Source organism: Miniopterus schreibersii (genome assembly GCF_964146895.1).
Source record: "Miniopterus schreibersii genome assembly, chromosome: 13".
Lineage (NCBI taxonomy): Eukaryota > Metazoa > Chordata > Mammalia > Chiroptera > Miniopteridae > Miniopterus > Miniopterus schreibersii.
The window spans coordinates 49,631,513-49,657,340 of NC_138113.1; the positions used below are offsets into that span (position 1 = coordinate 49,631,513).

Here is a 25,828-nt window from a genome sequence, read left to right on the forward strand (position 1 = left end):
AGGTGCAAAACAAGCAGACTACTGGATTTATATTTATGTGATCAACTGGTTTTAGGAACACTGATATTTAATTTTTTTCCTGGTAGCTAGTCTGTGTGGTAGGTATGGGGCCAGGCACCATGCCCATTAGTGGCTGAGCATTCAGCTTCTAATCCTTGCTACCTTCCACATTTTTTAAAGAAGTATTTTCTCTTTCCTCATAAGCCCAACATTACAAAGGTATTTTTTAAAAGAAAACTGTTAAGACTTTATTCAAGATATATACCAAGCATTATAACAAAACAGCAGAACTTCAGCCTTGGGAATCCCGTGATTTTACACTCCTGAGGCACAGTCCAGTTTGCTGTTTTATTACAGGTCGTTCTCTAGGGTCTACAGAGCTAACTAGGGCGAGTACGCACAGTCACAATCCAGCACATCAGCTAGCTGTCAGAATGAAGCACATCCTTCACCACTTCAAACACTGTGCAAGGGGGAAACGAGGAAGGTGCTCGATGGCGGTCACGGTGGACAAGCACTGTTACCACAAACACGGACAGCTTACTGCGGAGAACACATTTCAGAGGCCAGCAAATGAGCAGGCTATTCACATGGCCATAGGGTTAGGACGAAGCTCTCCAGTTTATAATACACCACCACACCACCTTAGAAACACATCGGTGTTCAATGGCAAGTAACCAAGTTACTACATGAAAGTGAAAATTACAGACTTTTGAGCTAGCATTTTGTAAACAGCCTGTGTCTGTGTATCAGCAAATTAAAAACATTTAATTACATCCTCGAGACAGAACACCACGCCACTACATGTACACTTGGAGGCGTTCACATTTATGTCGGTCCGCACGCAAGAACAGCTTGGATACGTAAACACGTTTTGCCGGAACTATGACAGCTGCTCTCAGTTGTACAGTGAGTGTTTTAAAGAGAGAAACCAACTCCCTATTCAACACTTGGAGGAAAAGTAGTTACATTTACATTAAGACAGCAGTTTGGATACCTTTGTATTTTTAAATCTTGAAGTAATACAGCATGTCTGAGAGTAGAGCGCTTCAAACTTGTTTTTGGCATAGTTGAGTGCAAACCTGATAGTCTGTACTTGGTAAAACTGTCCATTGCAGAATAGTGACAGTCTAGCTTGTTCACGTGAGAATTTTAATCTCTGCTGCTACAGGCATTATTTTGGCCAAAAAAAAAAAAAAAGTTGCTATAAAGCTGCTTAAGTTAAGCTTTCTATGCACTGGCTTCTGGTGATCCTGGTTACTCCCGACTAACGGATCCATACAAAAGTGTTATTTTTCCTCTGTCTGAAACTATTCAGTGAGCTTAAAGGAAACAGACTTTCTGTCTTCCCTAAACAGGTTTTAGTGGGTATGAGGCACAGACAATGAACAGACAGCTTCCGTTTGTCCTCTGAATCACAAATTTGCTTTTAGGTTTATTTTTTAGGATTCTAAATCCTTTTGTAAATTACAAAGTCACCCTCAGAGTAATTATGGAGGGAGGGATATAAATATGCATATCTGATAACCAACTTCAAGTAGAACCCTTCTGAGGTGGCTAAGATCCAGCCAATGTGTCCTCAGCAAAGACCACTGACGTCCAATCCCATAGCTCGGTAACGGATGGAACAGTGTAACGGGCTGCTTACAGCTGGCTGACTAAGTTCTATGTGGTAGGTAACACTAATTCTCTAGTCTTCAGGGCATATCTATGAACAAACACAATCCAAGTACTACAAGTAACTGGGCTGTAACCGCTGCATGCATTACACCGAAAGAAAACACCATCTGGAAGCACAGATACACAGTCCTGCACTTAGGCTCGGCTCTCCAAGGCGAGCGCAGCGACCTCGGACCAAAACACGATTTAATTCAGATTCGTCTTTCTAACAAAATTCTCAATCTAAGCAGGGAGTCTTCTTGGGTAGTGCTTTTTTCTCCTAAGCCATCTGGGCTCATATAAAATGCTCATTAAGACCTGGGGTGCCCGTGGGTGTGTGACTTCCCTTTGCTCACATTCTGCACAAGCCAGAGGGGGAACAGAAGAGTGAGCCACAGCTGCCCGCTGACCTGAGCAGCAAGTCATATCCATAAAGATCTCAACCTCTAGGACCTTTCTAGAAGCTAGCGTTTTGGTGGTTACACTGGTGCCTCATATTTTACAGCACATCTGATACAAAGCACAGCTCTAGGCTTCACATCAGCTTGGTCGGTTGGTTGGCTTTTGCTGTAATCTCTAAAGGCGCTCAGGCGATAAGCTCCGCTACCCAGGGAAGCTGGTCACAGCACAGGTTACTGTGGAGGAGAAACGGTGACGCGTCGGGAAGTTTTGAAACGTTCAAAACGATTCCTCGCAACAGCTCCGAGTCCACATGCCCAGGAAGTTTTCCCAGGGGTGAGCCACCTGCCTGAGGCAAATGGCAAATCCCCCGAAAGGGTTCAGAAGCTCCTCGCCCTGAATCCAAGAGGAAGACGAGCTTCTGAGACTCTCCTCTTACGCTAGGCTGTGTCCCTGACCTCTGTGCTCCTCTCTTCATTCTAAACTTCCCGACATACAGGCTGATCAGCTGTCTGAGCACATGGGACTGTCGTCCTGCAGGGAGCTGTATTTGGCAGCTTCCCAAGCACAATCTAAGACATTCTCTAGAATCAAAAACATGGTTTGCACGTCTTGTTTTTGCCGTTTTCGTACATTATCAGAACCTCAGGCAGCCCTTGCGAGTTCATTACATGAAGCCAAAAGCCATAAATATGTACACTGTAGTCCAAAGTATTAGTACCAAGAACAAAAAACAAAAAAAGTTTTAAAAAAATGGCTTTGTTTGCATTTACAGGACTAAAAATGAAGTATGCAACAAATAAATTACAAATGTACATCTCAGAGCGGGGGGGGGGGTTCTCTTATATTTCTAAACACACGGCCATCTGTAATGACAACCCAATTGCAGAAAATTACTAACCTCAGAAGACAAGGTCACCCCCTCCCACCTTCCTGTTAGCCTCTTACCAGCAAAATAAAAAGGCGAGAACAATATCCTAAAAGTGGGAGGGGGGAGAGAAAAGGCCATGTCTGAGGCTGCACACTCAAAGCACACCAGCTTGCAGAACGTGTGTTATTAGTGAAGAGCTCTTTAAGGCAGAGAAGGAACATTCTGTGTATCCGGTGCTGCTGGCTCATCTCGCTCATGTGGTTTCAGTGGCTGACGATGAGGTACTTTTCTTCCTGAAGCGAGATCGAAGGAGTCTAGGCGGTGCCTGGAGGAAACAGAAAAAGGCATCCCTCAATCCGGCATAAACGCGACTCAGGACAGCACCTGGCTGCGTTGTGTTGACACATCTAGTTCTTTCGGCCCGATGCTGGGGCTGGGGGCTCCCTCTGAGTTTCCATAACAGAACCAGAGTCCCTTTCCAAGCATCTCGGGGACGCTGAGCCCAGGGAGGAGGCCAGCACCCCCTCTCCACGCTCTCCTAAGTCCCTGGACCTCCCAAGCGAGTGGATGCGCGGAAGGATGACGCATCTTTCTTGTTTCTGCCTTGGGAGCAAAATGACCTTAGCAAGTGACTCAGCAGAGAGAACCGCCTCCCGTCTCTTCCCTAGCCTTTGTCATTTCCTTTGGAACCGGCCTTGTGTTTCTTGGTCCTGTGCTTAAAATTTCCACCACCAGATTTCCAGTCCTCTTTTTGGATGTGAAATCCTTTAATGTACAGCAAACCACACAATGAAGTGAAACGTTGTCTTTAAAATGTAAAAAGTTTTCTCCTAGCCTAGCACCCGAGGGGGTTCACACAAGGGCCCCACCTACCTTCATCCGCTCCGTCTACTCTGCACTCAGCTTACCTGCACACACTGTCCTCTGGCACCTCTATTCCTTCCGATGAGAGTTCTAGTCCTGTATGACCCTGCTCAAAAGTCACTCCTGAGCCCCTCCCCAGTCTCGAGCAACCAGGACTGTCGCCTCGTTCGTTCTCACATGGGCTTGCACGTTGGAGGCCGAGGGGAGGCTCTGCACCATTGGCAGGTGTGCTGGCTCAGCTTCCCCACCCACCTGAACTTCCTGAGGGCAGATCTGTGTCCACCATCACTTTCCAGTGCTGCTCAGTGTCGTGCTGGCATGTGGGGGACAGGGGCACCGCCACACCTTTATAGCAGTGAGCAATACACCCGGTGAACTTTTAGTGACCCACCCCATGGTGGGCGGCTTGTGTAGCTTTAAAAAACAAAACCCAAACGGCACAAACCCCCAGGCCCTACAGTGATTTTGGCACCTTCCCCAGTAGCCCTCTCCCCATTTCAGGGCTGCCCAGGCCGTAATGGACTCCTCAAGCAGTGTCCAAACCCAGAACACCTTTTACCAAAACCTCTAACTGCAACACTGACCCGAGTGCCCCGCCTTGGACAGGAATGTGATGGCCTCCCGCACACTGCGGGGCTGGTAACTACAGTGAATCGGGGCCACAGGCCGTTGTGTCTGTGTAGGGGAACCTCTTGATGCATTTGCTCATCTGGGTCTCAAGAGGTCTCTACTCTGGGGCAGGGGACCCCCAACTGGCTCAGATGGAATCTCAGGCCGCAGTATCCAGCAGATGGGGAACAGGAGAGGCGGCATGAGGGGGCAGAGAGGAAGACTCTGGGCCCCCCCCAATTCTGCCGGCCCTGCACCCGAACCAGCCATGCCACAGAGCAAAGCGCTTGAGGCTCTAGGCTCGGCCCTCCGGCCAAACTCCATCCACATCTACAACTGGCAACAGTACAAATATCAAGTGTATTGTTTTGGGTTCTTTTAAAGGACTGTGCCCCTTTAATAACATTTTATGAATATCTACTTTGTACCAGGCACTATGCTATGTCTTAGAGATACAGTGATAGACAAGTTAATACGCTGTATTTATAAAACCTTGTCAAAAGACATTCTGAGTTTTTCTTCCTCCCAAGCACTCATCTGGGTTGCTTTCACTCACATAGGTTTATTTAAAAATAATAATAAGCCAATTAAAAAAAATTTAGACACAATATCCCATCTTCTATTTCTAAATTAAATTACTAGGGTCTTTTTAGCCACTTAGCAAATAACTGGATGCCACCTAGTGGCCTGTCCCGCCTGTTTGATGGAGGGAGATCTTCCACCACCCCGGGGACTCGGGCAATGCTGGGTGCCCCAAGAGACGCGGCTTCCAGGGCACCCAGATCTCCAGGGCCAAGCCCTTTACAAACACGCGCTCCACCCCGCTGCCCGGGCACCGTGTACCTCCAGGGGGAACTCCGTCTTTCGAAGTGTCTTATACTTGTACATGAAATCCAGCAGGTCTTCCTCCTCCTCATCGGAAAAGGCCAGTGGGTTTTGGACCTGGCGGGGCTCCCAGGCCTTCACACCACCCTCATCCACATCTCCCTCAACCACTTAATGTCCATTTACAATCTACACAGAGGAGACAAAGTACAGCGAGGAGGGGTCAGTGTAGGAAGGGGCACGGGAGGGCAGGCAAGGCGAGGTTAGGCACACGGCACGCAAAGGCAGGCCTGTGAGGACAGCCGGGGCCCCTCTGCCTGAAGAAGCAGCCAGCACAGCACCCTCTGAGGATCCTCCGGGGGCCGGGACCCCGAGGGTGCAGCTGGGACTGACCACACACTGCACAGGAACAGGCACGGGCTTCAGCATCTACCAATGAGCTGCCAACGGGACAGGGGGCACCGCTTCCCTGGGGGAGGAAAGATGCTGCTTAACTGAGACGTGCCAACCCGGCAGCTTAGACCTGTGACACCACACCGGGAGGATGCTGGGGGGTCCCCTCTAAAAAGGAGAGTGGCAGTAATTTCAAGAGGGGAGTAGCACAGTTTTCTCTATTCTGAGGGCAAGCAATGCTGACAGCCCATTACGCTCGCATATTCAGCTCTGAGTGCTCTTTAAGAGACAGCAGTGAAATGCTGGGGAGCCTCGTGGAGAACCTTAAGCAAAGCTATGTAGACTTTTCATTTCCAAGGCCAAGTCCTATAGAAGCAAAGGAGCCTAGTGGGAGGAGAATCTAGTATAGCCTCACCTCAAAAATGACAGCAAGATTTACTGCTTTACTCAGCCTCGATTCACCCACAGGAAGAGCTCCAGAATTAATTCACATCATTGCATGCACAGTATTTTTTTCAATGTTCAATGCTGAGCATATTCCATGCCCTCTGGCCAGAAAGTCCTATCTTGGTGGAGATATAAACCATTTCCTGCCCATACCCAGCCCATTTGACATCCACAGACACTTCTTTCTATAATTTATATATTGTTTTTACCCTGAATCACAGAATGCAAAGCCAGGGGGCTCTCTGATCATCTGGTCCAACTGCCCTGAGGCTGCAGGTAGAAACCAGAGCTCTTTCTACTCCTCCTCCTCCTAAAAAAACTGCTACACCCAACTACTGCTCCTAAAAACATAGCCACCAAATGTGTTCTCTCCATCAAAAGGGGGCTCGCTGGAGTATAAAAGCACCAGGCACGGGTTAAGTAAAACTGACAACTGAACCTTCCTGTTATTGCTGCAGTACTCCTGAACAGCCAGCAGGTGGCAGCACGAGAGCACAGTTGTCCCGCCCACAATTTCGATGCTGAATTGTAGGCTGAGTGACCTGCTCAGACAGCAGCCGCTTAGGAAGGGCCAAGCCTGAGATCATTAACCTTCCTTTGATTTTTTTTGTTTTGTGCATCCCCCAGCCTGTTTTCTCTGGGTTTAGGTTATCCTCTGGTCCCTTCCCCTGCCCAAATCAGCTGTAGCCTTCAGAATGCTGAACATGAAGACTGGCAACCACAGGGCCCTCCCCGCACTCTCTGGCCCTCCTTGGCCTCTCCACTCCCTCCTCCGGACAGCACTTGGAATCAGTACCACACAGAGGGCTTGGGTTGCTTGTCCTGGTTCTCATGCCAGTCTCAACGCCTCAGCCCAACAGAAAGCGCCCTGAGCTTGAGGTCCATGGCAGATCCCCGCTTGGCCCCTCTGAGCACTGACCCAGGGCTGAGCCCACATTGGCCACTCAGCCACTGAACGAGGTGGAGTACTGACATCACCTCAGAGAGCTCAGCTCTAGTCCCAAATCAGAACTCGATACCCACCCACAGGAAATTCCTTCTGGGTACAGATACCTCCTGCCTGAGGGTGGAGAAAAAGACAGAGCCCTCGGACCAGAGCAGAAACTGCAGAAGCAGCCTGGCCAGCTCTGTCCCTGGCAGGAGCCCTGCATCCTGGGAGCAGGCTCGGGCGCTGGTTTGAGTCTGCACCTCTGCACAGGTAGTTGCCTCTAAAGGCCGGTCCGGGCTCCTCCTGTACGGATCACCCTGGGGTTCAGAAGGCAGGCCTCAGGCATCTAGCAGTTAGGCCCACTCACCCCGGCTGGAATCACTGCGGCTGAGCAATGAACTCCCACATCACCAAAATAATAACAGTAACTCTCACCACCGCTATCTCAGGGCTGAAACCAAACGGCTGTGAGGTCACTGCACACTCGGGCACAGGCTAAAGCGTAGAAAAGAGGTGACCCTCTGCCCACTCTGAGTGATAGGTCGAGGGGAACCCAGATATCCAGGCAGAACAGAAAGCAAGAAAGCAAGTGCTCAACTCAGCAGAGGCTGGGAGCTACGGAGGCCAGTGTGGGCAGCTCGGGGCCAGACGTAGCCTCCAAGGGAGCGACAGAGAACCTCCTAAAAAGAGAAGAACCCTACTGATCACTGTTCATCGAGAGTTTCTGCCAAGAACACCGTTTGTAATATCCTGCCCGCCTCTCAGGACCATGAGAATAAATTTTCTGGACAAGCTGAGTCTCTGGTTGGCTATCGTGGGTGACACTGAATCTCTTAAACCCATTCCCCTCTTTTCAGTGGCCGCAAGGACGCCCAGCCTCGTTGACAGTCCACAACCTCAGGGCATGCATTTAAAATTTCCTCTCTCCTCTGCCTCCATCTTCCTGACTGTTCCCTTCCCTCAAAGCTTCATTTTTCTTACTATAGTTTGACCTGTCATCTGTTTTTCTGCAAGGAGACTTAAATTCTTTTTTGGAACAGGGGATACTATAAAGAAAGAAACCCACGGAACATGGTCCCGCTAAGAGGGTGCGAGGATGAAGTGATGGCTCCCGGAGACAACTGATACGAGAGGAAGGTCACGGCCACAACCACCACCTCTAGGTCTCAGGAGACGGCAGGCAGGGCTTTGAGCCTGCAGAGCTGCCAGCACAGTGCCCGAGGCTGGGGGCCTCCAGGAAAGGGCAGGGGTACCTCTGCTTCGCCACAGCAGGGGAATGAGCGTGTAGCCTGGGCTGACACTCCGTATTAGCAAACACGTCAGCAGGACTACAGCAGGCTGGGAGGGCAGGGAGGGAGAAACTGGTAGAGACTCCCAGCCCTTACAGACCTGGCAGATCCATCGGCACTGAGCCCTGGGCACCCCAACATCAGCAGGCAGCAGAACAAGCCCCGGGTTAGCAAACACACCCCACACGGCACACATGAGTGGGAGCAAACGTGTGTGAAGAGCACGCCAGTCTGGGACACTTACATCCACGACCAACAGCCACCGAGGAGAGAGAAAAGAACATTCTGTTAGGGTGGGATCTTTGGAGACGAAACGCACACACCTGCGAGCACGCATGCACACACACACCCGCATGCACAGACACACTGCCCTGCCAGCCCCTGCCCTGTCCGAGGAACCGTCCCGTCCAGGCCACACTCAGTGACACGCCTCCCCCCACCCCGCGACAGAGAAGGCAAGTAGGGATGACTCTGCTTTTTAAAACGACCTTCCACACACTTGATTTAAAAACAAAACCCATCTCTATGACTCATTCCCAGCAGCGCTACAGAGCTCAGGTCCATACTCCATCCAGGGAGGGAGAGAGGAAAGGGAGGCAGGGAGGTAGGGACAGGAGAGAGGACAGAAGCACAGACAGAGAGGGATGCAGGAAATCGGCTGGCAGGGGAGCAGGAGTGGAGCAGAAGTGGGGAGAAAAGGTCCCCTGTAATCCGAGATGCAGATGAGAATCAGTTCTGGGGACTAGGAGGACCAGCTGACCGAAGGACCTGTGACCCGCTGAAACCTCTCAGACTCAGTACCCAAGAGCTGGCCTCCCACCCCCACTGCAAAACAAGGCTCCCCTAACCACCTGCTGACACTTCCCACCCGGCACCCTTCACTGCAGAGGTGCAGGAGCTGTGCGGGCCCAACGCCACCACTTTACAGAGGAAGGACTGAGGCTGCGAGTGGAGGGACTTTCCTGCAGTCCCCAGGGAAGTGGTGCAGAAGAATCAGCTGGTTCCTTGCGAGCATCCTTTAGGGAGCCGAGAGCTCTGGGGCACTGGGTGCTAAGAGGGCCCCGAAAAGGGAGAGCTGGGCAAAGGCTCCCAGGCCACGGCCCTGAGCAGGGCCACCCAGCCCGAGGCCTCCTCTGAGCCCCACCTGCTGTCTTTCCCCAGTAACCCGCCCTGTCCCCACCGCTCCTGAGGACAACAAACTACTAAATTCCTACAGTCAACTGCAACTCCGTTTACAGCGCTGGGAACGCAGCCTGTGATGGTGGAACCAGCGGGTGTGACGGGAGGTGAGGGCGTCCCCGCCAGCAGCACAGAGCAGTCCAAGAGGAAAGTGGAGGGGAAGGCGGCTTTACTCTCCCTGGTCCCCCAGGTGACAAATCTCAGAATCAGAGGCTTGCTGAATGGCTCACAGAACTTACAAACTCAAAATTTTAAAGGGTGAATTGACAGAAATAACCACGGCTGCCTGAGGCCACTGGGACTGCGGGGCTGTTTCCCACAAACTAGTACATCCACCAGGCCCCAGAGGAGCCCCTGGTGCTGGACACGCTGGGTGCAGCCCTCCCTCCCCCGTCCCTCCCTCCCTCCCTTTACGGTATCACGGGCAGATAACACTGTATTGGTGTTCGGTGTACAACTTAATAATTATATATAGCCCTTCTGCTTCTGATGTGGGTCAGGCGGCCCCCAAGGGACAGAGTCACAGCCAAGGTAGCAGGATGGTCTCCACTGTCCCCTGCTCATGACTCCTCTGTCAGTTCACACTGGGCTTATGGCCTCCCAAACCCCCAAGTCTCCTATGACCTTGAAAATCCTTGGCATTTAGAACCCTTAAAAATGAAGAAATACAGGGAAAACAGGACTCTCACAACGCAGCTTCATGTCCTGCTCGCCACCGACGTGGGAGGGAGGTGCCGTGTCCCAGCAGCGTCAGGGCTGGTGGCACAGGCGGTGACGGGCACTGTGCGTGCCTCCCCCTCCCCTCACACCAGCAGGCACCTGCAGGCCAGCGGGGGTGAAAGGGGAGCTGGGTGGGTCCAGCACCACTGCTAGTCCCTCACGTGTCCAGTGAGGGTTAGGGGAGCAGCAGGGGCAGGTCAGGAGAGGGCAACGTGGCCAACCGCGGGGTGGCCATGGCCCCACCAAGCCGTCACTCACACACAGGAGGGCCGCGGCAAGAGCCCCTGTGCGGGCCCAGGGGACCCAGGCTCGCCCCTCTCCCTGAGGTTTCCCAGCTGCTCTGGGCTGCCAACATCACCGTCACCACCATGCCCCTCCCAAAGGCCCTGTCACAGCGATTCTCCTGCAGCACAGGGAGGCGGGAGGGGGGTCTTCATCTCTGTTTGAAGCTGAGGGGACCAGGCTCAGAGTGGTTAGATGGTGCACACGTGGTTACACAGCTAGTAAGTGGCAAAGCAGGACCAGGGCTCCCTCGGTGGCGGCAGGGCCAAACCCCCCGGGTCTGCAGGGCTCTGTCACGTCAGAGGCCCTGAGTGAGTTCCTGTGCCCTTGGCCCAGAGCTAAAGAAAACATGACTCTGTGGTGGTTTTAAACTGTCCCCCCACATTCTTTGATACTCCTCCCTTCAAGAAGTGAAGATCGATTCCCCTCCCTTGAGTGTGGGCTGGACCTAAAGACTCACTTCCAACCAATAGAACGGGACAGAAGTGGTGATGTGCACCTTCCAAGTCCAGGTCCTAACAGGCACCATGACTTCCCGAATTCATTCGTTCATTCATTCATTCTCGCTCTCTCTCTCTTCCTCTCTCCCCCTCCCTCCCTCTCTCTCCAGTCACTCTGGGTGCAGGCATCTGCCATGTTGTAAGGACACTCAAGCAGCCCTAGAGAGGCCTGTGTATTAAGGAACCGAGGCCGCCAGCCAACAGCCACGGGAGAGCCATCCTGGAAGGGGACCCTCCAGCCGGGCCAGCCTTCAGATGATGGCAGCCCTGGCTGACATCCTGACTACAACTCTTGACACCCAGAGCCAGAACCACCCGGTTAAGCCACTCCCAAATTCCTAGCCTGCAGACACTATAATACAGGTTTGCTATTTTAAGGAGTTAACCCCCTAACCCCCCCCCCAGACCGTGCAGCCGAAAGGGAGCCAGGGTCAGGTGCCAGCTCATGGTTAGAACGGCCTCCAGAGGCGAGCGGCAGCGCACTGCGGAGGCTGGCCGCTTACTCACCTTTCCTGGTCCTGCAGGTGGAGCAGCAGGTACACACTGTGGGGATGGGGGGCACCATCAGTGATATCCCCCTCTCGACAGGAGCCAGCCCCAGGCAAACAGGGAGGCCCCAGTGAAGTGTGGGGGTCCCAGTGGGTTCAATATAGGGGTCCCAGGAATGTGGGTCTCTGTAGAGACACCAAGGCAGGGGAGGGGATCATTCCAGGTTCAGATTCCTCTTGGGTGCTAGAAAATGTCCTTGCCTGGCCACAGAGGTTAGTCCTTGTATCCTGCAGCCCAAGGGAAGGCAGGGGTGGGGGTCAGGATTTCCTCTGGGAAATAACTCCAACCACCCCTGCCCAGATACCCCTCCTTCCAGGGCAGAGTGAAACCCTTTATGAAACCTCAGCCCGACCTCTGACCCCGCCCTCTGACCCCACCCCCCAAAGTGCTTGTGTCTGGTCATCTGGTCGAAGGCCTCATTTGCTGCTTTGCACACTGCGTTGGTTCTGACGTACATCCAAGCCTTGGTATACAGCAGGTGTTCACTAAGTACATGCCGAGTGTCCCCGAGTTCACAGAAGGCAAGGCCATTCTTTCAGCTCCCTTTGTACCCATCATGGGGTCCAGTGTCTTTCAACGGATGGGGTCTGACAAAAACACCTCCCAGTTCATTCTGTACGGGGAGCTATGTGTTCTTGCAAACTCCATCTTGTCATTTTGCACATCGGGCACTTATTTTTATTTTACAGAGGTTGTTACATCCTACCTCACTCCGTTCTGTTCTGCACTTTGTTCACTAGGCACCATGCTTTTAAGATCGGTCAGTACGTTCACCGGAACTGTCGCTTCCGATGGCCGCACACAGCTGCATGGCGTGCAGCCACCACTCTTACCTGTCTCCTCCCGGGACGCCTTTAACTCCTGCTGCCTGCCCAGCGTTTGCAAATTATTTGTTTGCTCTCCTCACAACCCTAAGACGCAGGCTGAAGAGGGATTATTGCGCCCCTTTTTCAGAGCAGAAAGCTTAAGATTGGGCTCATCTCTGTGCCAAGGTCACCTGGTAGCGACCTCCTGGGCTGTGGTTCTGAGAAAGGCTCTGAGGCTCCAACTGGGCCCAGTGGGAACACATGTGGCGACTGCTTGTGACATCTCCTCGCTGTGCTGCATGTGCTGTCTGCACAGGTCCAGTGCCGCCCAGCCGGGATGGAAGCCCAGACTCGGGCCCTTCCTCCTACCTGACCACGCCCGTGTCCCAGGCCCTCAGTGGGGGCTGCGAAGGCATGCCAGCCTGTGAGGCTCGGCCTTCTTTGCCAGACTTCCTCCCAGACCCCCCCACCTCAACTCCGGGGTTATGATGGCCCATGCTCAGGCCCCAGGCCATCTTTTTCTCTGAGGGGCTCTCTGGTTCTCTGAACGCCACCTGCTCGGCTTGCGACCAGAGCACGCCCCACTGCCTCCCCAGGGCATGTCAGAGGATGTCACTGCAATGGAGGGCGGCAGGGCCGACACCAAGAGAAACCATCCCAAACTCTTTTCTACGTGGTGCTGGTCTGGGGAGGTGTTCAAAGCCCAGGGGACACCCCGCATCGCCTTTTAGATCCCACCAGCCTTCTCACTTTCCCTGAATAACCCACCACGGTGAGGTCTAGGCAGGAGGCCTACACGCCTGTGTGGCCTTGGCACAATGCAAGACCTCTCCGAGCCTTTTTCCTCTATTTGGTTCACCTCTACAATGACAACATAGAATCTACGGGGAAAAGGGACTGGAGGGCCACCTATGTCCACGCCTTGGCCAAATCTAGGAACCCTGCCCTAGAGCCTTGGTACATGATCATTCAGCTTTGGTTTGGGCCCTTCCAGTGTCAGGGATCTCATTACCTCACCAGGCAGCCCGTTTCTCTCCTGGGCACTTTCACATTATAAAGTGCTTTCGTAGGTGAATTAAATAACATCAAGAATAATAGCAGCTACTACTACAGAGTGCCAGGCATGATCCTAAGGATTATGATTTGAATCCTCATAACCCCACAGACGGGAACTGTCATTCCTCGTGGACAGATAAGGAGCCTGAGGTATAGAGAGAGTACACACCTTGTCTGGATCATGCAGCCAATATGTGATTCCGCCTTGGAACTTTACCCCCTTGGTTCTTGCTCTGCCCTCTGAGCCTCACAGAGTTGGGGCCCTTTTTTCTTCCAAATGACAGCTTGTGTCTGAGGCTCAGTAGCAAATGAGCTGCTCAAGGCTCAAGGGTGGAGGCGATACCCGATTCCATTTCACTCCCTATCCCTGGGATAGTGCCCAGTAGGTCAGAAGCCGTAGATGCTCCAGGAAACCTGGATGGTCAGTAGGTGAGTAAACAGTGGACACTGGCCCAGGAGCCAGGAGGCCACAGGAGAACACCACCAGTGGGTGACCCTCGTGACAATTCCCTTCCCTCAGTCTTTGTCTTTTCATTGGTAAAATCAGTGTGTTAGACTAAATAACCCCTGAGGTCTCTTCCTGCCTAGCCCTTTGGGATCCCACTCTAAGTTCTCCTATGATGGGTTCCCCAGAAGATAACCTCTCCCTTAAGTGGACCTCCCTGCCATGGTCAAGCCCTCACCTCCCCGGCCCTGCCAGGGTTAAAACATCTTCCCAACAGAAGAACCACAATCTTCAAACCTGGGGCTGGGGGAAAGGGTTAGTCCCGAGAGGTGAGGAAACTGATGGACTCCAGGCTGGCTCTGGGCTGTTCGACCTTCCCTGGAGGGCACATGAGTCATCATTCTCAGGGCAGCCACAGGGCTCCTTCTTTCCCAACCATGTCCGAGGTCCCCCAAAGGCAGGTGGGGTCCCTGGCCTCGGGGCCAACGTGCCACCTGCAGGCTTCACTTCACAGCCAGGATTCAGGTGGCCTGATGTCCCTGTTTGTACATTTAAGGGCAGGGAAGCCACCAGACACACATCACAGCCACAGGTTCCAAAAAACTGGCCCCATTCCCACCCTGAGGCTCCATGTCCCACAACTTGAGGGCAGAGGTGGCCATCCAGAGGTGTCTCCTGCCCCCCTTCACCAGCACCCTCTGCTGGCAGTGTCTGTGCTCAGCTCCTGAGGGTCGAGGTCCCTGCACTGACCCAAGGAATGGCCTGGGAAACCGTGAATTCTGGCCCAGCTCCCCACCCCAAACCCACACCCCGACCCTCCACAAGCCTGAAACCCACTATAGACAAGATGTCAGTGGGTCTCAATGCAGCTGCACCTTGACCGCATCACACGCCTGGGTCTCATCCCAGCCTCAAGAATCTCTGCAGGTGGACCCAGCATTCTGCCAGCTGCCCAGGTCAGTCCCAACACAGGCAACCTCTTGCCAGGAGACTGACAACCAGAGGCAGACGTCAGAGGTAGCTGTGCAGTTTCCGAAAAGCCCTCGCTTCCCCAGGACTTAGACTCGAAGCTGTCGCCCAGGACTGTCGCCCCCCACACCCCACACGTGGTCTGAGGTGTGAGTGGTGAACAGGGGCACAGGGATGGGAGGAGAAGGGAGAGTGAAAGAGGGGACAGGAAATAATCATGCAGGGAAAAGGAATCACAAGAGCCCCAAGTCCTGGGTAGGTGGGAGGGGCCACTCAGGTGCTCAAGGCAGGTAGGCCCTCCTAGGAGGGAGGGATCAGAGAGAACAGAGAGCTGCCTTGGCCCAGTCCAGCTGTGCCTGTTGCCTCTAGGTTTGGTCCAGATACTATGATCCAACCACCCCAATCCCCAGACAGCCAGATGAAGGAGGGGGGACCCTGTGGTGCAGGTGACCTAACGGTGCCCCTAGTCAGAGTTCGAAGGCCAGCTTCCTGTCCTGGCTGGAGGGGTGCTCTGCCCCATGGCTGGCCTGGGATGTCTGATGAACGTCTGTGTTGGTGGCAAGTCCCTGGTGTCAGGGCCAGGTTACAGGCACGCAGCGGACTGGGCCCCTCAATGAGAGCGAGGCCCAGGAGGTGAACAGAGGGGAGGGGAGTGACACATACCTGAGCTGCCAGCGCTCTCGGAAGCACTCCTGGACATCTTGGGCTGGCCGTGCTTACCGCCGGCCCGCCCAGGCCCCGCGGGTGGGGGGCCCGAGGGAGCAGGGGCTCCGTCTCCCCTGATGGTGGTGAGGTCCTGCATGCTGAAGCTCCGGAGTCTCTCCGATAAGGCACCCTGTCCCTGGGTACAACACAGGAGGGGCACACGTCAGAGGCCTGACCACGGACCAGGGGCAGTGGTGGGGCAGGCAGGGCAGAGGCCCACAGGAAGCACCGCCGGTCAGCAAAGGGGAAATCGAGACCCAGACAGACGTGCTAGAAACACTGAGGGTCAAGGTCGGGAATATCCCAGGGCCTCCTGTGGGGCTCAGCGACTGCTCCACTGGCTCGGGCTCCTTCCTCCCCTTCAGCTGAGCTGGAGCCTCAGGCAGACCCAGGGCCCAGGACAGGGCCGCTGCCTGCAGCTCTGCTCGCAGGGCGTCTGCTGCCCCTCCAGCTTCACAGACGTAAACCTCCTTTTACAGCTACATGTTCCTCAGATCCCAGTACACGATGATCTGGTCAGAAAAGCAAAACCTAGTAATCTACGTGCTGTGTCCTCACTCTTTTCAAAGGAAATGATTACAGACAGTCTCTCTAAATGAGCAACAGCAGCAATTTCTATCTGCTCGCGTCCCTGATTATGAGCACGTTTACTCCCACCGTGGCATCAGAGCTTCATAAAATACCCAAAGGGAATAAATCAGGATGGAAATATGATGTTAGGAGAACCCTGCTGGCCACAACCACTTCCTATTCTAGGGGAGCCAGGGAGCTCATCTCAGGGGGAAACGGTTCTTTTGTTCAGGACAAGAACAATCCTTACGGTTCCGGGGGGAAGGGCCTCACTTGAGGCTCAGGCCCGGGCGGCGCTTTATTTCTTTGGGGCTGCAGAGGGGACCTGAGCTGGGGGGAGAAGGAGACCTGGGGTGAGGGGTGAGGGGAAGGCTGGTGGGAGACTGGGGTTGTTCAGAATTGGGTTTGGATTTGAATGAAAGGTGACAGGCAAGTAGCCACCAGGCAAATAAATGAATGAACTCTGGGCATCTTCAGAAATGCTGGGGGTCATCAGGCTTCCCACAGGTACAGGGAATGGTGGGGGGTGGGAAAGGGACATTTTATTTGCATAATGAGGAAAGAATGGCTCTAGAGGGCTGGAGGACTCGGGACAATAAGGCACAACAAACAGAAGAGAAACGACAAATCAGCACAAAAAAAATCGGTGAGAATGGCCAACAGTAGTGTCTGGGCAGGGCTGGGGAGCTTCTTCATTTTACTTAATTTAAAAAACAGTCATAAAAACGGGCCACCGAGGCACAACAGTTTGCTGTGTAACCTCAGTGAGAGCCGCTGCAAAAAGGAGCAGACGTGGACCAAGCTCCTTAGAGGGGAGGGGAAAACATGAGGGGCTTGCAGGCGGGTACAGAAGAAACGTCGGAATAAAACAGATGCAGTAAAGTACGAAAAGATAAGTTCTCTGCTTCCCAAAGATAGAAGGACAACGCCTCCAATAAACTGATAACAAGAAGAAAACTGTTTAAGTCATCAAATATACACAGTCAGAATGATAAATCTAGGCAAAGGGGTTTGGGAGGACATTGTGTGAAAAAGTGACAGACACCGCCCTGGTTGCCTCGGGCCCTGCTCCAGAGCCAGGCGGACAAGGGGCCTGAGGTTCGCCTTCCAGACATGAACAGCTGGGTGGCCTCTGCCAGGAACACGAGGGCCGGATGGCTGCCCAGTGCAATCCCCTCTGAACCATGATTATTTTACTCAGAAACACTCTAGAATTTAGAAGTTAGATGACTAAAGAACAAAAACGGATTCTGAAAAGAGAGAGAAAAATGTTCTGATCATTATAATGGGGTAATTCAGTGTTAGGTTAACATACAGGAAAACCACTCATGATTCGCTCTCCCATTTATTCTTTTATCTGGTCAACAATTACTTATCAAGAGCTTTCCTCTCAAGGGCAAGACGCTGTGCTAGGCAGTTGTTAGGAAATACCAAAAACACAGCTTGATTTCCCACATATGTAGAGAGACAGATGAACAAATAACACAGAGGTGCCAGACCAGAAGCTGCACAGACGGAAGATTAGTCACACCTGGATTCAAACTCGCCTTGTCCCCAACAACGGGGTGACTTAAATGGGTGACTTAAACCCACCTCTGCCTCACTACTCTCACTTGCAGAACAGCGTCCACAAAGCAGCACAGCGGGGAGGATTAAATGAGATTATGCCCATAAAAGAACCCACGACAAAGCCCAAGGCACATTAAGTGTTCAGAATATGTCACCTGCGATGGTAAGTGCTGCCGCCGCCTAAGACACGTAAGTGGCTGTTGAAATAAAAAAAATAGAAAGATCACTTCTGGCCAAAGGACCAGGAGGAGCTTCATGATCCCAAACCCAAATAAATGAGGAGGAGCCAACTCCGCCACGTGTCTGCCAGCACTCGCAAACGCTGAGCGTGGTGACGGTGCCTGAGAGCGGCAGCAGGCGTCACACGCGTCCCTTTCAGCAAAGCCGGCCAGCCTAGCTCCAATATCACCGGCATCATGAAGACTGGGAGTGGCAGAGGTTAGGAAAGAGAGGGAGATAATAATAGCTTGGTATCAAGCTAGCTCCTGTCTCAGAGGAAATCACAGCGGCAGGCCTACAAGGCTCTTGAAAACAAATTAGCTGTACCCGTCAAAAGCAGCTGAGGTGGCTAAACTCCATCTGTCTCTCCCATCTGTAAGCCTCTCGGCCCTGCCCTGTCTCTACTCACAATCCCATTTCTATTCAATCTCCACAACCCGTCCCACCAGGCCACGTCAGCCTGCTCTAGAGAACCTTCCCTTCGTTCTTCTGGAAACAAGCAAGAGTTGTTCACTGGCATTTTGCAAAGTTGAGTTCTCTATTTTAGAAAAATAAATTTGGATTCCTCAAGTTTGGCAAAGCTTAATACCATATTACCCAGAATTCAATGAGCCATATGATCATATTAAAAGCTTTGAAAAGCCTTATAGTATTTTGGGTGAACTCAGTGCACCCCAAATGTATTTGATGACAGTGGGATAGACTGTTAATTGACCATCCAAAAGTCATCCCCAACACCATTCTTGAAATGATGAGAAAAAACAGGTTTCCCAACCTCCCTTGTAGCTCCGAATGGCCATGGGATGTGGTCCTGGCCAAAGGGAGGTGAGGAGAATCTGCGCAGGGATTCCTGGGGAAGGCGTTTTCTCTTCCTGATGTGCAGGACGAAGGCCTGACCCTGCTACCTGCTTTCCGCCTTTGAGTGGGGAGAACTGCCACCTTGTGACTAGGAGACTCACAGAGACTTCTGCTCAGAGCCCTGACATCACTAAGTCGCTGGAATAAAGACAGTACCCCTTACTCCTAGACTTCTCGTAAGTGATTTCCATCGATTCTAAGTTTTCATCTCTGAAACTGGGGGGGCATCTTACAATGGCTGTTGCCTCGACATCGTTGTCATGGCCTGCACGTGAACACACTGGGCCGTTCCTCCGGTGGTGCGACGGAGCCGAAACCCCTGGGTGTTCAATTAACAAACCAATTCAGAACCGCTGGAAGAAGGAATAGGACTTGTCTGAACGCCTTTCACTGACACCTTCTGGCAGGATCAAGAAAGTGGCAGCACCCGAATGCAGATGGGTGTGGGTGGTGGCACTGAGCCCCCAGACAGTAACCCTGCGTCCCCACCCGCGAGGAGGCCGGCGCGCGGGGCGGCGCGGTCATAAAGGGGTACCGCCGAGCCGAGCCGAGCTGAGCCGAGCCGCAAAGCGATTCAGGAGAGCCAGAGTCTGAAAGCGAACAGGTGACGTCAGGAAGACCTCCACCAACTTACTGGGTTCATATCTTCCTTTCGGTGTATGTACAAAAGTGACGCACAGAAAACCCATGTCTAAACAAGCCTAAGAGTCTCTCTAATGAGTAGAAGTGAAAATTCTAAGTGAAAACCCATCGTGTCCTAATTTAATCGGCACTGTTTTCTTCCTCAGCGATACGTGAGATGATGGTGTCAGATGACACAGCGCTTTCGGTTCTATGCACTATGGGCGCGCTTCTCAGAGAAGCTCTCCGCCCGCTCAGCTCCCTGGCACGGGCCCTGGGCGCAGTCTGTGCATGTTTGTTGTACTTCATACAATCAGATTTAACCACTGGCATGGTTTGTGGGTTTGCCTTCCCCTCCAGGTTATTTTCTTACTATTACAGCCTTGGCACCTGCCACTCTACCTGATACACATTAGGGGTCAAGGAGGTGAATGAATGAACATATGGCTGTTTGTTGAGCAAGCCCGAGTAAAATACAGCAGCAGGAAATCCCCAACCCCACCCCAATGCATCAGCCAGGGTGCCAGACCCAAAGGAGCACCCTACTGAACAGGGAGCTGGGCTTTGTCCACAGGACAGTAAGGAAGATGCCAGAGATCTATAGGGTGCACAGGGCACACATCTGAGGGGCAAACTTGACCTGGCCTTGGAGGCCGTGGGGCAGGGCGGGTGGCGGGGGGGGTGTGTGAAGATGGGAACCAGGTGGAAAGAGAAGTATATCTCTTAGGAGCTGTCGCCACTCAGAGCTGCCACTTCAGCCCACCCCAGATGAGGTCTTTGAAGTTTTGTCTGCTAAGGAGATACGGATCCAAGTTATACTGTGTTAATGACCAAATGAGCCCCCGACGAGTGAAGGTGCCTGCTGAAAGGTTACAGGGTTTCTTTTAAAACAGCCTTGTCAGTGGAGGGCAGGATGGGAATGAGGCTTACTCTGCACTGAGTGCCCTCTTCTGTACTTTCAGAATTTTGTACCATGAACATGTATTAACCATTAAGAAGTCATTACAATTCCACTTGTAGCAACGCCCGCAGCACTCTCTCAAGATCACCTGGAGGACCCCATTTTGTGAACACAGAGCTTGCATGATGCTGAGAAATGCCATCTAGACGAAAAAAAAAAAAAAAAAGAAGGCATGGAACTATTTAAAAATAAAAACAAAGCAAAACAAAAAAACTGAGAAGGAGGAAGTGGCATCTCCAGAAACTGTAATGTATTGGCCTCCAGCCCTGAGAGCCTGGTCTCAGCTCTGCTTCTGGGGCCACCTGGTTTTCTCGGCCTTGCAGTTTCATTGGGAAATTAAAGGGCTGAAGAAGATTTGCTTCCAACTGGAAAATTCTGAGCTCAACAACGTATGGCCCTCTTCTATGGCTCACTATCTGGCTCTGACGGCAATTCTAAAATGAGACTTTCTAAAATGCTTTGAGCCCTGGCGGGTGTGGTTCAGTTGTTGGGCATTGTCTCATGCAGGGGGTAGAGTTCGATTCCCAGTCGGGGCAAATGCCCGAGTTCCAGGCTCAATCCCCAGTAGGAGGTGAGCAGGAGACAGATGGTGGGTGGTTCTGTCTCACAGATGTTTCCTTCTCCTCCTCGCCCTTCCTTTCTCCCTCTAAAACCAATAAAAAACATATTTAAAAATAAAAGTAAAATAAACTGCTTTGAAAATCTCTAGAATACATGTTGGGTATCCCAAAGTAACTCTGAGGAAGGGTGAAAAAGTTCCCACATGAGTGTGTGTTTTTAAATGTCTTGTATCAATTTCCTCCCCTCAACTCTGAATTCAGAATGTGAGCCACAGGAAAAGCTAAGAATTTGGGGGCCAGTTCATGAACTCGGGTACCTCCGAGCACCTGCCCCTGGGGCTGTCACAGCACAAGTGAGCTCTGTGTCAGCTTCCCCTCCCTGGAAGAACCCCTCACAGCCTAGCATCAGGGGACTGGAAAGAGAGACATCCTCAGCCCCCCATGAAAGTAAATCTCCTACTTGTACTGTTGGGCTCTTGAGCTCTTTGCTGCTCCCCACGGGGCTATAAGCATTGTCTGCCCAGCGTGTTGTGATTGCATGTTTACCTGCTGTCTGCTTTAACAGACCCAACCCTCCGTCTTCTGGGCCCGACAACACACGTGGGCCAGTGGTTTTGTCGCTGAAATTCCACAGAAGTATCTTGGGGGCAAGGGCAATGATATTCTGATTATTTTCATCTTTTTCCTTAGGTAAAACTCTTATAAATTCAGACTTTGAGAGGTAAACTGTGTCACTAAATTTTCTATTAATCTGAGATCTTTAATTTCTAATCTTTCCTTTAGTTTGCAAGGGGTAAGAAAGCCATGTAGCTAACACACAGCAAATTCTGTATATTTTGATGTTTTTTGTTGTTGTTGTTTTTAATTCTCACCTGAGGATATTTTTTTCCATTGCTTTTCAGAGAGAATGAAAGGGAGCGAAAGAGAGAAACATCAATGTGAGAGAGACACATCCATTGGTTGCCTCCTGCAGGTGCCTTGACCAGGACCAAGGACCAAGCCTGCTACTGAGGTACTTGCCCTTGGTCGGAATCGAACCTGGGATCCTTCAGTCCTCAGGCCGACGCTCTAACCACTGAGCTAAACTGGCTAGGGCTGTTTTGGTGTTTTCTTAGGGGAGGGGGTGGGTTCAGGGAAAACCCAGGCCTTTGATAACCTGGTTTTGATAACTGGGTTTGATAACCCAGTGAAACGATTTACCACTACTAGAATGCCTGCACGATGACCCACCGAGCCCTGACTCAACACAGCAGCTGAGCTTGGCTACAGGCCCGCGATGAGGTGCCCTCTTCCAGAGGGACACGCACGCCATGTGGGGAGGGCTGCTGCCGAGCACACAGGTTAGCCCATCTCACCTCACACGCATCTAATCCCCGTAAATGAGGACAGTGAGAATACAGACAAAAGGTTTTAGTGCGACAGGCAATGGACAGCAAGGCCACCAGCATAGCCACACTTCCACCAGCAGTTCAAAGAGTTAGTACTTCCTTCCGGGGGCCCACGGTGCAGCCACCTCTCTGGCAGTTCCCTCCACAGCCCCACATGCTCCACAGCAGGGCCAGGCGGGTTCCTCACAACATGCTGGGTAAGGACGGGGCCTTGTTTGTGACACGACACTGGATTAACAAACAAAAGAGAAAGGCACAGGATTTCTTCCCCCCCCAGAGCGTCAATCATCAAACTGAATCCATTTTCCAGGCTTCAAAGAAAGGAACACAAGTAAGTTAGGTGCTCCCAAATTAATCCAGTCAGAGGCTCTGGAAGGTGGGTGAGGTGGGCCCGGGCTCTGGAGTTAACGCACACGCACACACGCAGGTGTCACTGGAGAGGCACCTGGCTCTGATCCAGACCATGCGCTGGTGGGTTGTGGGGGCTGCTGGCCTCTCTACCCCACTGGATCAGTCTGGAGTTAGTCACACCTCTCAACGGGGTTACCTGCCCTTCTCTGAGGTCCAAAGAGTAGACAAAATGAAAGAGTCGAGCCACCTGATAAAGGGGAAAAAAAAAAAAAAGGCCATGGGCACCAAGCCTACAAAATGGGGTTGAAGGGAGCCATGGTGCCCTCGCCTCCTACACTCACTCACACATTTCTTCACTCATTCATTCATTCACTCATTCACTCACTCCGTAATATGTTTGCAAAGCTCTGGGTGAAGTCCTGCAGAGGAACCAAGATGAACATGAAATGTGATATGGTTCCTGCTCCCAAGGAGCTCACAGTCTAGCTGAGGCATCAAGACACAAATGCGCACAAGGTGGCAAATGATAAAGTGTGTGACGGAAATCCAGGGCAGGCAGGGACAGCACTGTTGGCTGAAACACCCGGACAGGAGCTCAAACCTGAGCAAGGCAAGGACTGCAGCATCAGACAGAAAGGGAAGGGTGCTGGGCTGGGGTGGTGCGGGCCAACGTGAGAGTGGAGAAGCCGAGGAGCACGTGGGAAGCCGGGGAAGCCGGGACGGAACCAGTCTGAGAAGACGGCCTGAGGCCGGTGAGTAACAAGAGAGAGAAGCCTGGAGAAAGTGTACTTGGGCTGCCCACGTGTGAACTGTGACGAGAGCCCTGCTGGAGGCTCTGCGTAGTGAGCGATGTGAAGGAAGAAGGATTTTAGGGTAATGAAAATACCCTGGCGGTCCTCTGTGGCGCACACTGAGGGCTGGCCCCCGTGTCTGCTCTCTCCTCCCATGGATGTCTGGACTCAAGGCTGTATTTCCTAGCCTCCCTTCTGGGAAGTGCCCTTAACGGGAGATGAAATGCAAAAACAAACATTAACTGTTGAGGGAAGGCTGGTTTGGTGCTTCTGGTTTGGTACAGGCTGGACAGAGGTGCCACAAGGAGGCTGCTGAGCTCAGCAACAGGAGCCGGGAGGTGAGACAGGGCTGTGCTGAATAATGACAGCTCAGAGATGAGTCAGGTCCCTGGAAACTAGGCCAGCGCCTGGTCATCTGAGGCAGGCCAGCACGCAGGTGAAGGGATTTTGGGGTCAGGAAGGACTCCCCCCACGCAGGGGCCGTCCCTGTCCTTGCAGGGAAATGTCCGCCACTGAGATGAAGGGCCTCAGCTGGAAGCGTGGCCCGCTCCATGCTTCCTCCTTGGAGAGGTGAAGGCCCTGAGGGGAGGTTAATGTGCTACCAGATCTCTCTTCCTTGCAGGGTAGGGTGACACAAGAAGCCTGCTGGGAAGGGACAGTGAGAGGAAAGGAAGGACTACGGGGGCATCCACAGGATGAATTTGTTCAGCTGTTAGTGAAAAGTGGAGCTGTGGTTATACTTACACATGTGCCCCTGTTTCATAAGTGATAAACTGTATTTCATGGTTGCACATGCATGTGGTCCGTGTTCCTTTACCTGGTAGGGACCACCTCCTGCACTGAGGTGCCACCCTAGCCTTGCCTCGAGGCAGAGAGGGAGCCGCCTGGGCAACACCTGCTGGCTGGCTTTGCATCCTGACGCACCTTCTTTACTCCCAAAGGTGTTTGATATAAAACGGTCAGAAGGGCTGGCGGCCAACCTTAAAAGTGTCCAGGGCTTCGGCTGACTCTAAATTTTCAGGGGCAGACCGTCATTTCTCAGGCACTCGGCCCCGGGTCCTCGGCCTGGTGGTGTGATCTAGTAGAAAATGGTCAGAAACTGTCAGCCCAGTGTGTGTGGAGGGGAGCGGGGCCTGGGGATGCCCGGAGTGATGCAAGGGACACAGGGCTGGGAACTAGAAAGTCTCGCTCTGGCCCCAGCGCAGCTGTGTGACCCTGGGCAGGCCACTCGACACCCGGGCCTCAGTGGCCTCCCCTGTGAAGCAAGGGGATACAGAAGGTGGCATCTAAGGCTCCTTCCTGCTCTAGCAGCCCTGGTCCTTCTTTCCGGGGGCAGGAGGGGGCAGGAGGGGAAAGAATGGGGCAGGTGCTCCGAGTGGTGAGCTTCCCCACAGGCACCTGCTCCCCTCACCTGTATGGCAAGGCGGCCCGCAGCCAGGAGGGACCGAGCCCAGGGCAGGAGGGTGGCTTGCCCAGGGAGGGCGGCACAGGCAGGGTGGGCCGAGACAGGGGAGACAGCCTGGATCCACACAAGCGGAAAATTCTTCTGAACTGTAAATACCTGCTCAATGCAGCATCTGACTTATTTCTTTTATTCTGTCCAACAGTGAGGAGAAGACCATGACCAACCTCAGAGATCAAACAACATGAGCAGATGTGAATCGCAGGTGATGTTTATCAAGCGCTTGGTGTGAGCTCTACATCCTGTGAAGTCTTTATGTACATCCCCTGATAACTCTCCTGCGGTGGGCACCACTCGTGCCCATTCTGCAGGTGAGGAAGCTGAGGCTCAGAGACGCATCAGTAAGAGGGGGAGCTGCGGGTTTTAACCCCAGTCTGCTTATCTCCATAGCCACTCCGTGCTAATTATTGCTCTAACGGCCAGGACAGCTAAAAATATGTACGACAGTCCTTCGTTCCTTTAACACTTACTAACACCTACTGGGGAAGATAAGGCATGAACATAAACGACTACAAGAGTACCAGAGGCCGGTTCCACCTGGAATCAGCGGAGGTTTTGTGGAGGCAGCAGCGTTTGCCTCGAAGTGTGGACAGAATTTCAAATAGGCAGAAAGGGGGGCAGATGAAGGACCAAAATGAGCAGGAAAGAGAAAATTCTAGAAACAGTCACAGTGGCTCTGTGAGTGCAGTACAAGAAGAACCAAAAAGGTAAGGAGAAGCAAGACAGGAAGTGGGATCAGGGCTGACTGCACAGGCCTCAAATGGGAAGGGAGAGGAGCAGTCAACCAGTTGGGTAGCTACTGCAATAGTCCAAGCTAGAAGGGAGAGTGAGGAGAAGAGGCCTGGGAGGGAAGGGAGGAAGCAGGTGCAACAGGTGACAGCTGAAGGTGAGGGAAACAAGATGGCCTTGGGAGGGAGGGGAGAGCAAGGGGGAGAAATCCCACCCAACAGGCAGAGGGTGAGAGGAGGGTGAAGGGAGAGAGC

The 25,828-nt window shown here is 52.6% G+C and overlaps 1 protein-coding gene across 5 annotated transcripts in view; it reads right to left on the reverse strand.

Moving 5' to 3' along the window:
- Positions 1-228: 228 nt before the first annotated feature.
- REEP1 (receptor accessory protein 1) overlaps positions 229-25,828 on the reverse strand; it is a 92,609-nt gene continuing 67,009 nt past the window's right edge. For 2 of the 5 annotated variants that reach the window (XM_081157209.1, XM_081157210.1), the window contains 2 exons: positions 15,454-15,631; positions 229-3,254 (listed from right to left, as the gene is read on the reverse strand). In XM_081157209.1, the coding sequence (XP_081013335.1) occupies positions 3,244-3,254; positions 15,454-15,631 (189 nt within the window). In that variant the 3' untranslated portion in view covers positions 229-3,243. Of the gene's footprint in view, positions 3,255-5,245; positions 5,398-11,472; positions 11,509-15,453; positions 15,632-22,686; positions 22,840-25,828 lie in introns of all 5 variants that reach the window. The other 3 variants (XM_081157206.1, XM_081157207.1, XM_081157208.1) reach the window with 3 other exon arrangements.